The sequence below is a fragment of the Argiope bruennichi genome, chromosome 5, assembly GCF_947563725.1.
Source record: "Argiope bruennichi chromosome 5, qqArgBrue1.1, whole genome shotgun sequence".
NCBI classification, from domain to species: domain Eukaryota; kingdom Metazoa; phylum Arthropoda; class Arachnida; order Araneae; family Araneidae; genus Argiope; species Argiope bruennichi.
The window spans coordinates 8,367,718-8,381,898 of NC_079155.1; the positions used below are offsets into that span (position 1 = coordinate 8,367,718).

Below are 14,181 nucleotides of genomic sequence, written 5' to 3' on the forward strand. Positions count from 1 at the left end.
AATATACCACATCTTGCTTGAGTAACGCACGAAAATAAAAAGACAATATATTTGTCAGAGGAGGTGACGTAACTTTGTATCGTGTTGCCAACAACCACACCCTCAGCCCAAATGCAAACATGAATCAAGAGATATGCGTCACACCGGGGGAATTGCAAGTGTCATCACACCTTGTAAGTAGTATAGGGATGATGGCTCTCATATAAAAAGTACCTTTCACTAGATGATGGCTCTCATATAAAAAGTACCTTTCACTAGATGATGGCTCTCATATAAAAAGTACCTTTCACTAGATGATGGCTCTCATATAAAAAGTACCTTTCACTAGATGATGGCTCTCATATAAAAAGTACCTTTCACTAGATGATGGCTCTCATATAAAAAGTACCTTTCACTAGATGATGGCTCTCATATAAAAAGTACCTTTCACTAGATGATGGCTCTCATATAAAAAGTACCTTTCACTAGATGATGGCTCTCATATAAAAAGTACCTTTCACTAGATGATGGCTCTCATATAAAAAGTACCTTTCACTAGATGATGGCTCTCATATAAAAACTTTTTATATGAAAACCATCATCTCTATACTACTAAAAGAGCGAGCAATGTTTTCTGCAAGGTTATAAATTTTATTCCCACTCAAAAAAAAGAGGCACAGACTGATAATTGTTGAACGATTTTTATTGTATATATAAGAAAGAAATATATGTATAAAGAAAGGATATGAATACAAATTATTTTCATTTCATTCGAAAAAGCAGTGCAAACAATTAATACAATATTAAGTAAGACAAAACAACAACTTGAATCATATATATATGTACATGCAAAAATAGTATAAAAATTGATTACATTAAAAAATAAAATGTTCTTGGTATTTATTAATAATATCTCATGGAAGATCTTATATTGGTTCGCATTTGCGTTATAGACTGAGAAAACCATGAAAAAACTCAGTCCAACCAGTCGATCTGAGTAAACATTTGATTCACTTACAAAGCATGTGAATATAAGAAAGAAATGTATATAAAGAAAGGATATGAATACAAATTATTTTCATTTCATTCGAAAAACAGTGCAAACAATTAATACAATATTAACTAAGATAAAAACAACAACTTGAATCATATATATATGTACATGCAAAAATAGTATAAAAATTGATTACATTAAAAAATAAAATGTTCTTGGTATTTATTAATAATATCTCATGGAAGATCTTATATTGGTTCGCATTTGCGTTATAGACTGAGAAAACCATGAAAAAACTCAGTCCAACCAGTCGATCTGAGTAAACATTTGATTCACTTACAAAGCATGTGAAATAAAATTGAACTAAGAGACAATTTTCCCCTTAACAGAAGGTAGCTATTGAATGCTTAATAGTTTTTCAAAAAAATTTTTTTTTTGAAGAACATAAAAATAAACGAAAATTTTACTACCATTATTCTTCAAGCAAGGAATAGTGACCAAAGCATTTTCCGGTCACACCATCCTCATTCAAAAATATTTTATCGTAAAACGGAGATAAAGAAATTTTGTTTGATATGGTTGTAGAAAGAATATGTGATTTTGACTGTATAGAATATTGCTCGTGACGATGAATCGTTTCATTAAGTAAAGAGGTTTTAAAATGTTCATGTGTTATGTTTCTTAAACAACTCTGTTTTACACCTTTTGCCTTTTTCGTTTCAGTATTTTCACATTTGTAGCTGTACATTTTGCATCGTAAACCGATAAATTCTGAAATAGGTTTAGATTTCGTTTCGTCTTTTAAAAACCCTAACTTATTTTGGTTCTCCGAATTAAAAAATTCACTTGAAGATGGATAGTTGCTTAGATCCATGATATCAAAAAATTCATTTTTAAAATCTTTGTAAACATTATTTGTAAATATTTGCATGAATAGAGAATCAGTATCTGTGTATAAGAGTTTGCAATTTTCTTTATAATATTTTTTGAACTTAGAGTAATATAAAGTATACATGTGTAATTTAGCTAGCTCAAGCACGCAAAATCCTACATAAATTGGTTTGTCGAGAACTAGATTAATTTTTTTCATCTTAAAGACAGCGAAGTCTTCGTTTATGCTCTCAAAGTATTCAAGTAAAGGACTTGCTAAATGCTTTCTACATTCAGCGGGTGTAAGAGCAGTCTTTAAGTTAATTCTTTTTCTGACGTTTTGGCATGTTTTGCCGAAAAAAGCATTATTCATTTTTTTAAAGAAAGATTTTTCAAACTCGCTTTTGGCTTGTTGGCGTTTTTCATTATTAAAATTTATATAGCTTCGCAACCAGTCTGATTGTGAAAAAGCCAAGATCCGATAAATTTTTTTTAAAGACATCCCATGCTTTAAATAGTATTTTAAGTTCCTGTAGTGTAAAATGTAGCGTTTCTTTGGATAAAAATTTGGTGTTAACTTTTTACACTCGGTGAATGGAATATTTTTTTCAGACAATATTTTTTTTTGATAATCTGATAACATTTGTTTATTTATATTTAAGTGTTCTGCTGCTAAGGGAAAATCATGGAAATCATGAGCTGATTTATCATATAGTAAATCTACCTCTAATAAATATCCCGTTTCTGAGTATCGAGATACATTTGCTAAATCAAAAACAGCTATTTCTTCAGGTGAAAGCCAACGAAAATCCCCCACAGGTAGATATTCAGACATGCAATGTCCGTAAAGATTGTTAACATCTAAATTCACAATATAATTTGTAGGTTCATCGGGGTTATAACAAGAAAGATATGGATTATTTGCCTGGGCATATCTTTGACCGAGAAAGCAAATTCCACCTCTCATTTGAGTCTCAAGTAAGACATAGTCTTCTACATTCGATAACAATTTTAATTCCTGACCTGTGAATTTTAAACCAGAATGCCACGTTAAATCAGCAATAGTTAGGAAATGAGCAGGGTCCAAATGATAGTGCATCATGCTTGTTTGTCGAAACGATTGAAATACTTCAGCTAAAAGAATTGTATCTGTATTTTGATACAATTCAAGGTAATCTTGAAAATTTTTACAATGAAATTCTTGGTAAACCCTCAGTGCGTGTTTGTATTCTTTTTTTGTTATGTTCGAATTCGTCAAAATGTTAAAAAAGGCTTCGTGAGGTGGAAATGTCTTTTGTTTTAAAATATCTTTTGATGAAAAATAGCTATAAGGAAAAAATCCTTTTTGTTTGAGTAAGTTTCTATTTGTTTTATTTTGGAAAAAAGAATCAAAAATGTCAAACCGATGTTCAGAAATTTTCAAAATTTCTACAAGAGAAGATAAGGAAGAATCAAGAAATGCGTACGAATCAATAAATTTAATGTAATTATCGAGGGTGAAACTAGTAAATTTTTGACTATTCGTCGGAATTATATCAATCTGATGCGCGAATTCTGGAGACATATGTTTTAACAATAAGTGGGAATCGTACCCCTTAAGGTTGTGAATGACTACAGGAATGAAATTACTTCTTTTTAAATTTAAATTGCATGAATTGTGACAGAAACCTCTAAATATGCCTAAAACATGGCAATGATCTCTGACAATGCGATCACTCGGTTCAAATTTTAACTTGCATATGTAACATGTGCTAGGCTTTCCCGTTGGTATATTTTCCTCGATCATTGGTTTATTGCATGATAGTCTTTTAAATAAAGATTTTGCTAATTTTTTTATTGTTTTTAAAAATATTTGTACTGGATTTTCTCCGCAATAGAATTTGTGATATATTATTTCATTTTTTATATTAATTGCTATTAATGCGAAACTGATTGGTTCGTGATGCTCTAGGTTGGCTGAAAAACTCTGAGATGTATTTGGTAAAACAGTAGATATATTTTTCGTTATGCATTCAAAATCCGCATACAAAATAAAAGGATGGAACAACATTTTGTAAATGCTAGTAAATTTTACAGTGTTTATTTTAGGCGGTGATAGTTTTTGGGGGGCATTTTGGCAACACACTCGCTTATGATCTACAAGACTATTTCGCCTCTGAAATCCAATCAGGCATCGCGAGCAATAATGATGAATCCCTTTTTTGGAGTTTAATAAACGATTTAGATTTTTAATTAAGAAGTAATGCTCTTTATACAGAAGTAAATTTATTTCCGAACCCAACTTTTTATTACTGATATATATGGGGAAAACTTCTTTGTCATAAGTAAAAATATTTATCTTTAAGCTGTTGATACTTTCAAAATGCTTTATGTTAGAGAGTTTCATGGGGAAGGTTACATTTTTCAATTTTAAGTATTTTAGTTTATTTTGGTAACTGCTTGGAGCATTAGGATTTTTTTCAGGAGGAAAGAGATGAGCTAAGCAACTATATATGAAGCATTTGTGATCATCGCAACGTATATTTAGAAGAGTTCTTTTTTTTTTTAAACAGTCAGGTAATTTTATATTACCGCAACCTCCCCGCGGTTCTCTGTACTGTCCGATATTAACATCTAAAAAGTTAATTTTATTAATAACCCAACCACTACCGTTTTGGATATATGTTTCAATGGAATTGAATATTTTCTGAAAACAGCTTTTAACTTTACTTTTTACTTGGTTATATGATATTATGCGTTCAGCAAATGAACAGAAGTAAGCGTTTTGCAGTAAATTGTCAGGATGAGTATCTTTAATAAATTCAATGCTTATGCATATTAAAAGACGGAAAGGTAGGTTTTGCTCTAATAAGAGTAAGAAAATGTTTTCTCGAATTTCGTTATATAAGTTGTAGGGATCAGAGTGTATCGGAGAGTGTCGGTAAGCTGAAATATAACCTCTAAAACTTGATTCTATTCTATTAAACGACATTCTAAGAAGATGAATATAGGGAAAATTGTCAAGTTAGTTCAATTTTTTTACAAAATTTTCATTTAACTCGTGAATGTCAATTTTTCTTTATATGTTCTGCAAACACATTTATAGCTTTTTTTAAAGCTCCCAATTGGTCAAGATTCATGTTGAATCTGTTCTTTGTTTCATCTCCAACATTCTTTTGGAAAGCAAGATAATAGGACTTTCTGTATTCCTTGATGCTGATGTTAATCCCTTTTCCTAGGTAAGCGCTTATTGGGGGTATGAGCTTTTTCTCTTCTGTCGGATCAGAAAAATTATACTCGAAATTCTTTGCTCTTTTGGTGGACTCCTCTTTTTTCTCATCGTTTGATTTTCTTTTAGCTATCAGAAAAGGGATAATATTTTGAAATTAAATCTAAAGATACAAAATGTAAAATGATTTTACATTTTACCGTCATGTTTTTTCTTTGGGAATTTAAAAATCTAAAGTCTAAATTGACTTATAAAATCAAATCTAATTTACCGCTTGTATGCTTTTCCTTGGAAGGAAGGGGAAATAACTGCTCGCCGTCTGAATCGCTATCAGTTAAGCCTATTAGGAAGTGTGAAAACTTAACGTTATTTTTAAAAAATTATGTTACACATGCTTAGCAATCTAAAAAGAATATGAAAATGCAATCACTTACTGACGCTCGCTTTGTGACTGTCCATGATAGCTGAGTAGTACTTAGATACACGCACTCTGAGGAAGACGGAGACAGAGATGAAGATGAAGTCTTCAACAAGATCGGTAGTATATGTACAAAGGCTGATGTAGCTTATATTTATACCCCTGTTTATGTAAGTGGCAATGGAATAATTGTTTATTATCTGTAGAATTTCCCAGGAACGCCTTGTTCTCCCTGAACTGGTGACCTTAAAGTAATTTTAAAATAACTTTATGTGCATTTTCCTACCTTAACCCACTTTCACCACCTTGAGAATAAAACAACGTAATTTTACGGTGATATAGGATATTACAAAAAACATACTGATGTAGCGAAGCAAAATAAGACAGACGCAATTATACAGTTAAATTATATTTTTATTCAGGGATTGTTAAAATATTACATCGAGTGGTACAATCAGTTTCTTCGTGTTGCTTATGCATGTAGAACATCGATTCATTGATGATGTTACATTAAATGACAGTTAGTGCTGCTTAGTATTACAATTTTATATAGAGTTTACAATGCTGAGCTATTCTCAGTATCTTAGCTGTACAGTTTAGTATTTACATTTATTTTCTTTGAAGTTGTCAACAATTCCATTGCAGATCTTTGAATCATGAGTAATTGATTCGCCGAAGTTCGCTTTGTATTACGTTTTACAATCAAATGTCTGTCGATAATTCATAGCAGAACCGTTATGGAGTTCTCTGACAATATCATTATTGTTGAGAACCTTGAAATAGGCAATCTTCAATCTGCAGTCTGAATCGACTGTATCCATTTGATAGGAGTTCGCAGCTTGAACACAGGATATCATATTTTCGTAAAGGGAATCGGTGAAGCAATGAATCATATAAGCTGATCCAGTACGCTTCAAGTACATAAAGCCATATCTCAGTTCGGAAGTCATCGTTTCTGCTGAATCAGTTGAAGCACAATGAGAATTCCACAGTTAGTGTATCTCTTTTATATGCTCTGTATGAAAAGTGACCTCCAAAAAAATATGTTAAATTTATAGAGAGAGCATATATAATTATATTCTGTTGAAACATGTCTAAAGACGTCTATTTCTGAAATCACGAGCTTCACAAATTTGATTTGAATATGGAGAAAAGCAGCAATTTTGTAAACGAAATTTGCTAGCTACAAATTTTTTAATAAACTTCTCGTTATTTTCAATTTTATTAGAATCTAGAGGTGACAAAGTTTGCTTTCTCACAAAATTGTACAAGAAATGAAGGCAAAAATGACCACAAGTATACGACACTAAGCTTTGATATCTACATTTGTTCCAAGCAAATTTTGCAGCGTTATTTTCTATGAACTTTAAAATATATTTGTTATTCGGCACAGAAGCATAACTACAAAAATAGTAACATTTGTTATTCCGAAATGCTATTGCAACCCAATGACTTCCCGGTTTTGTTTTAGGATCTAAATTTACAATAAAACATGAATAACTATCTATTGTCTTAGGCAATTCATCTGAAGCGTATACGCCTCCAAATTTAGAACGTAGACGGAAGTCGCTGCATGCAAGTCTGCACAAAGTTGTGCTATCCATTTTCAAAAATCTGAAAAAATACTGCGACTTTTGTCGATTTCTATAGTATTTCGATACTCTGAAAAAACTATTAAATTTACAGTTTCAGATAATGCTTTGCTGAATTTTATATCAATAGTTAAATTACCATTGCGTGAAATACTTTCGTGCATTCCGTCCGCGTTGAGATCGGGCGTCAAATCTACAGCGAACAGCGTATACCCATCTTTATATTCAGTGTAACTTATATTAATGTCTTGATCTTTATGATATCTACCCAAATCAGTAAATAGACTCATATAACATCTGCTGTAACTGTTAGAATTATCAAATTTTGGTTGAAAGGGCTTTGACGGAATCATACGATTGCCATCTAATATACAAAGATATGATAAATCATAATGCTTGAAATTGAATGGATTTTTTGAAAAATCCCCATTAAATGCAGCATTAGATACCATACCCATTATAAGTCGTGTCGGTAATTGTCCAATGAACGCATTAGGGATAGTTATTGATTGCATTCCTGAAGAAAGTGCGAATGATTTCACTTCTGTTCTGCGAATAGGCATTTTTATAACTCCCTTGCTTAAAGCTAATTCATGGGCAATCACGACTGAGGGAGCGACTTTAATTTTCCTAACAAATAATGATGCGTGATATATAACTACTTTAAAATCTTGCGTGGCTGACATCAGAGCAAAAGAATCCTTATTTCTTTCTAATTTGATCCGAAGATTCACCGAATTTATAAGACATTTGCTCTGATTGCCTAGATCGAAATGTAATGGACCTATCATATCTATAAGTTTACTATCTTTGCAGATGTTATATCTAGTTTGGTAACCGGAATTTGCATTATCACCAACATTAGCTAGTTCTACTGATTCATGCTTAGAAGCAGCGTCTTTGTAGAAAAGACCCGATGTTAGCATTGATTCTTGAACAGCTCGAGGTGAAAGCAAAGCATCGAAAATACATCTATATGCGTAGTTAGCTTGCGAAGAAACCTGCTTGTCATTTAATGTAACTGAACATTCAGAAAATAGCGTATTAAGGAGATAATTGATAGGAGCCACTTGATCAGGCGTTCCAATTACTGCTCCATTTCTCTTTTTAATTTTCACTTGTAGATGCAGAAGTGTATGGGATAAGTCCAGATAATGTTCACCACTTCCGCTTACGTAAAATTCAATTGGCGTCTTTTCATTCAGAGATGCAACAGGAAAAATCTCAGTGAATGAGCTGTCTTCTGTTGATAATTGTACAGGATTCACGTTAAAAAGGTCTAATTCACTCTGCAAGCAAGCACACGCTCGGGAATCCATTATGAAAATATGTCTGCTTTCTTTAATTTCTTTCGGCTCCGCTTGACACGTTGCGAATGATTTTTCTTCTGTAATTTCTTTCTTTTTATACCCGAACCGCTCTGAATTTTATGAATAATGTCGTCTTTTATTTGTTTTGATGTTTCGCGAAATCGCGATCTTGCCGAGTCTTTAAGAGATGAACCTGAAGCAACATCTGACATTACTTTTGAACCTGCGCTTAGAAGGTGTTTTCCTAAATACTTTCCAGCTTTCAGTGCTATGGGAGAAATAAATCGAAATAAATTTGAAAACATTCCATATCCTCTTTGGTGGCCAACACCCTGAAAATATGGTCCACCGCCAGCCTGCACTTGCGAGCAGTAATAATCTTCACAAGCTTTTTGATCCAAATGCATTCTCTTTCACGATCGGATTTAAAATGATTCATCACAAAATAAGTAATAGTTTTATAGTGTTCTGCGACGGAAGGAGAGAACCAAGAGTGATTTCCCACTGGTAAAAATTATACCATCTCCAGAGCTACTTCTCAATTCGATTTCTATGCAATCGATATAATTTTTGCGCAAAGGAAAATACAGCGGTCTTTGATAATTTATTACTATTTGGTCTTCTTTTTTCGACATAACAGGAATAATACGGAGTAAAGGAGCAATTGTATCCCCTACAAAGTGCGATTCTATGATATCACTATAGACATAAATTTCGGTGATTCCTCCATCTAACTCCAATTGATAGTCAGATATATGAGTTCCGCCATTTAATGTGGATTCTTTGAAACCTAAAAGATCTCTTAATCCTTCTTGTAAAGTCAGAGTTGAATTTTCTGGTATATGAATTTTGATCTTATTGTTCGCTAAATGATTAAAAGCAAGGTGTTTAAAAGATCCAAACAACTGCTCTGAGTTTTTATAAAATCCGACTTGTAGTTCCATATCCTCTGTTTTTTTAATTTTCACAGGAATTGTTGGTTTATCCGTAATGCTCACGCGGAAGTATTCGTTCATAGGAGGCCTTTCAATTTTTTGCAAAACATGTAACGTTCTACCCGTTAAAACAATATCTTTCGTCATGCCCAACATTCGCATAAACAACGGGGCATATAATAACCTAAACTCGAGTTCAACATTCTTTTGAACCGTTATTTCTACTTTATCTTCTTTAAAGTCGAATATAAAATCCGCTGCACCTCCTATACCGGTCTGCATTAGATTATGATTTATATGCTGAAAGAGTTCGTGATGTATGTTGTTCATATCAGTATACTTATGATTAAACCTGGTGACGCGAATTATAAAATGCCTTTTCATATTTCGAGCGATAATTTTGAAAATATTGTCTTTGTTTGTCTTTGATGGTTTTCTGTACATAAAACTTTCCGATGTTTTTATAACTCTATCCTCTCTAGGTAAGTTTAACATAGTTAACAATCTTGGTGAATCAGCAGCTGTCAAGTGTAGTTCATAATTCGGAGCAATAAGTATATTCATATTCTTGTGATCCAATTCGAAAGAGACGAAATGTCCACATATTGCTTCAATACTTTGGTTAATGTTATCGATTATATCCTCATCAGAAGTTCCCTGTTCAATTTTTATTCTGATTGAGTATTCCAGAAAATCCTTTTCCACCAATTTTGTTTCCTCGTAAGTTATCGAATATTTATTATTATGATTTCCGATGTTGAACCAGGTTCGAGGAACGAATATTTCTGATAAACCAACTTCCCATTCACCAGTTAGTATTATTGGACGAGATAATTTCGTTCTGAATGATGCTTGCGTATTTTTTGGAAAGTAATCCATGCTAGAGTTGCTGGGAAGCGTAATGTAAAAATCGTTCACTTCATCCATGCTGCTTTTACCCACGAGTTGAACCGATTATCAAAGCCTTTCCACTTCACGTAATATTCTTTCTTCGTACCTTTGCCCTTTGTTTTAAGCACCTTTTCTATATGCCAATAATCCTCAGGGCGTTTCAATATTTTCTGGAGTTCTTCTGCGTAAAATCGTCCTTTTATAGCTTCTGATTTAAGGTCTTGAAGCTCGAATGTAGTTGGATAAGAGGGATATACTTTTGACACCATAAACACCTCATCGCTCCACCCTGGTAAATATCCTCGTCTGAACGATTTATTCGCTTTCGATATTCTTACTAAATCTCCCTTATTCAAAATCACTCGCGAGTTCTTCAATGTGTAACCATATAATTTTTTGAAGATATGTGGTTCAAAATCACGAGTGACTTTTGAAGGTGCCATGCCAATGCTACGATGTTCACTGTCATTATACGACTTTACTAGTGACTGTAGCACATCATCATATCTATAAGATTTTCTATATGTGAATACCCTGAACATTTTGTTTTTTAAAGTTCTGTTGAACCTCTCAATAACACTAGCTTTATGATCACCTTCAGCTGAATAGTGGTTAATGCTGTACCTCTTAAACAATGACTGAAGTTGCGTATTGTAAAATTCCTTGCCCTTATCGCTTTGAATGTGTTTAGGCTTAACCTGCTGTAACAATTTTTCAAAAGCATTTTTTACAGCCACAGAAGTTTTGCTTTTAAGAGGTATAACATAGGCATACTTCGAAAATACATCAATTACGGTGAGTAAATACTTAAACCCATTATTATGTTCTGCTAAATGCTGTAAATCCACAAGATCGCATTGCCATAAATCATTTATACCATATGAAAGCGTCGACATCCGAGAAAATTTATACCGAACTGGTTTATGTAACGAATAAGTATCTTGGGTCATTAACCAGCGTTTAGCTTTCTCATATGGAACTTTAGAGATTGCTGATAGTTTCTTTATTCCGCCAAATGATGCAGGATTTGCGAAATCGTAATATGCTGCTTCTAATATTCTTTCCATTTTCTTTTCGAGTTTTGCTTCTTCTTCTTTGCTTTTGAATCTGGAGATTTCAGATTAATTTCGTTTTGGATCTCGCCTGCGTCTGTGTCAAACCCGAAATTTTCTACTAGCTTCTGGTTGCCAATCCAACGTGTTGGTATTTTTATCTCTTTAATACCCCTCCAAAACACTGAAAAACCATGTGGTTCATAACCTTTCTTTACATTTCTCATTAAATATGAAAATAAGTCAATAACGTTTGTGTTTTTAACGATTTCGTTATCTTTCATCAATTCACCATATTCATTCCAAGCATAGCTGCGTGTATTCAATTTTTCAGCAATAGGCGAAATAAATTTTTGGAAGTTCGCAGGAACTGAAAGTATGATATCACGTAATATAGGATCTTCCACTGAGTTACTTTTAGGCGATTCTTGAACTTGTTCCTTAGAGTCTTCAATAGTTACACGTATCGGTGGTTTAGGCACATTTATAGCATGCTGATATTTTAAAAGCAGTTGGCTCAACAGTTTTGCTTTTGCATCATCCGAATAGTTTGACTCATGAAGAAGGTTTAATATTTGGTTTTCAATACCATGTACTCCGGTATCTGATGTTTTCGAAAAGTAAGTTGCTGCTAAATCTTCAGGAACGAGAGCCATTCTCCGAGACATTGCTGCGAATATTAAATTCAGCTTCCTATTGCTTTTCCGGCAAGGCCTACTAACGCAGATAGAACTGCGGGAAGAATGAGGGGTAGGAAGCCTCCCGTTTGGTTAATTAATTCTTTTCTCTTTTTTTCTAAAGATAATTTTTTATTAACAATTTTTCTTATGGCCGTTTTATATTTACGTAATTTCTTTACGCTCACCGATAAATTACCACCTAAGACGTTTACACAAATTTCGCATAAGCAATGTAACTGACTTTTGTTAGCAGTCCGTATTATTGCTCTTTTTTGTGCTGGAGATGCGCTGAGTAGTAGTTTCAGTAAGTGATAATGCTTCTTTATATTCTTCATTTTATCGGTAAATATATCCAATAAAATCCATTGGAATCAGGGAACACGCTCTCTCTGAGCCTAAATTTTTCATCCGTTCTCGGGTGTAGGTCCACCAACAAATAGTTAAAATTGCCTTGCGTGCTCTTTTTGTAAGCATCCATAAAATATGCTGCCTTATTTCCGTATACTTGTCTTGCGAAGCACTGGATTTGTCCCACGTCACGATTGTTTTTAAATAATATTACATATTGTGCATTCAGACTTATGTCTCGCATCACTTTATTTCGGGGAAATAGATTCTGCAAAATCAGAATCACACTGATTCTAGAATGGTGTGCTGTAATAGTGAACAATTCCGCATAATCTTGGCAAAGTTGATCCATCTGATCATCAAATACATATAGATTTCCGCTTTCGACTTTTTCTGGAAAACCTTGAACAAATTTCATTTCTTTTTCTTTAGCAAACCATGGCTGAAAAACTTTATAGCACCAGATAATATTTTTAAATTCAAAATCATATGCTTTATGTGCAATCATTTGTCGCACCAATGAGGTTTTACCCGACTGCGATGCTCCTACACATAGTAAACACGAAGGATGTTTCAGTTTGAACATTGTTCACATACTTTCTGAAATTCCTCCTCAGTCATTTGAATTCCTAAAAAGCTTGCTGATAAATATGTTGAATTTACGTTAAAAAAATATCGTATGTCATGAATATTTGCACCCTGTTTTAAACATTCATGATAAAATAATTTCCTTCCTATATGTATCGAACGAAAGCACGTTTTATTATTAATTTTAATTTCGTTGTCAGTCGTCTCAAGGTGGTTTGATATTATAAAAATTAATTCTGCTGTAGCTAGAATTATTAAAACAAGCAAGCTCAACTTTTTTCCATCCATTTCTCGTGTATGCTGACTGACTAAATGACGATTTCGATCGATAAATTTCTTTATATTCTTTTTTTCTTCAGATGTCCCCCATTATAAACAAATGCTTTTTTTTCACCTTGGAAAAAAAATGGAACGCGCATTTCCTCTTCTTCGCAAACTTGTACTTAACCTTTCCTCCCGACCTGAATACACCTGCTTTAACGGATCATTTTCTACCGTGATTTCAATGGTACCAAGGTTCGTATCTGCATACTCTCTTCTCAGCAAACTTCATTTGCAGCGTGCATCATTTCAGATCTGTAATTTATCTGAAGGTTCTTTTAGTTGTTGTGCCTCTTTTTTTTTAGTGGGAATAGAACTTATAACCTTGCAAAAACATTGCTCGCTCATTCTAATCGCCGCGGTTCAATCGAATGAGCCAGCAATGCTTCTCTCACTCATTGTTTTTCATGATTTTATTCTTGATCGTAACGTTTTTTCCCTTCTATCAATTTCCTTTCGGTGAAAAATGAACTTGTAAAGTTATAAAAACAATTCTAGATCAATTTAATCGCTTCGGTTTAAATATATGAGTGAACAATGTTCCTCCGTATACAGATAAAATTTTACTTATTTCTTATTATAATCTAGAGACATTTGTTGTAATTATAATGTTATTCTAAATTTTTAATTCTGAAATGAGATAAAAAAAATTCATTTAGTTGAATATTTCAACTATTTTGAAAGGCACTTTTTATATGAGAGCCATCATCTAGTGAAAGGTACTTTTTATATGAGAGCCATCATCTAGTGAAAGGTACTTTTTATATGAGAGCCATCATCTAGTGAAAGGTACTTTTTATATGAGAGCCATCATCTAGTGAAAGGTACTTTTTATATGAGAGCCATCATCTAGTGAAAGGTACTTTTTATATGAGAGCCATCATCTAGTGAAAGGTACTTTTTATATGAGAGCCATCATCTAGTGAAAGGTACTTTTTATATGAGAGCCATCATCTAGTGAAAGGTACTTTTTATATGAGAGCCATCATCTAGTG

At 33.0% G+C, this 14,181-nt stretch overlaps 2 protein-coding genes across 11 annotated transcripts in view; both read right to left on the reverse strand.

Moving 5' to 3' along the window:
* The window catches only part of LOC129968472 (zwei Ig domain protein zig-8-like), a 270,080-nt gene that overhangs the window by 97,763 nt on the left and 158,136 nt on the right, over nucleotides 1-14,181 (reverse strand). The window lies entirely within an intron of this gene.
* On the reverse strand, nucleotides 697-6,011 carry LOC129968471 (uncharacterized). Of its 4 annotated transcripts, none has more exons than XM_056082380.1 (3): nucleotides 5,486-6,011; nucleotides 5,323-5,391; nucleotides 697-5,180 (listed from the first exon to the last, which is right to left on the reverse strand). In XM_056082380.1, exons 1-3 carry the CDS (start codon nucleotides 5,508-5,510, stop codon nucleotides 4,891-4,893), a joined length of 384 nt encoding a protein of 127 aa, XP_055938355.1. In that variant the 5' UTR covers nucleotides 5,511-6,011; the 3' UTR covers nucleotides 697-4,890. The 4 variants fall into 4 exon arrangements, with proteins under 4 accessions (XP_055938355.1, XP_055938352.1, XP_055938353.1 ...); XM_056082377.1 differs by having other exon boundaries at nucleotides 707-5,180; nucleotides 5,486-6,005; XM_056082378.1 differs by having other exon boundaries at nucleotides 707-5,180; nucleotides 5,323-5,410; nucleotides 5,486-6,005.

Coding starts and splice junctions, on each gene's coding strand:
- LOC129968471 (XM_056082379.1), bottom strand. CDS start 4,814: ATGTCGTTTAATAGAATAGAATCAAGTTTTAGAGGTTATATTTCAGCT.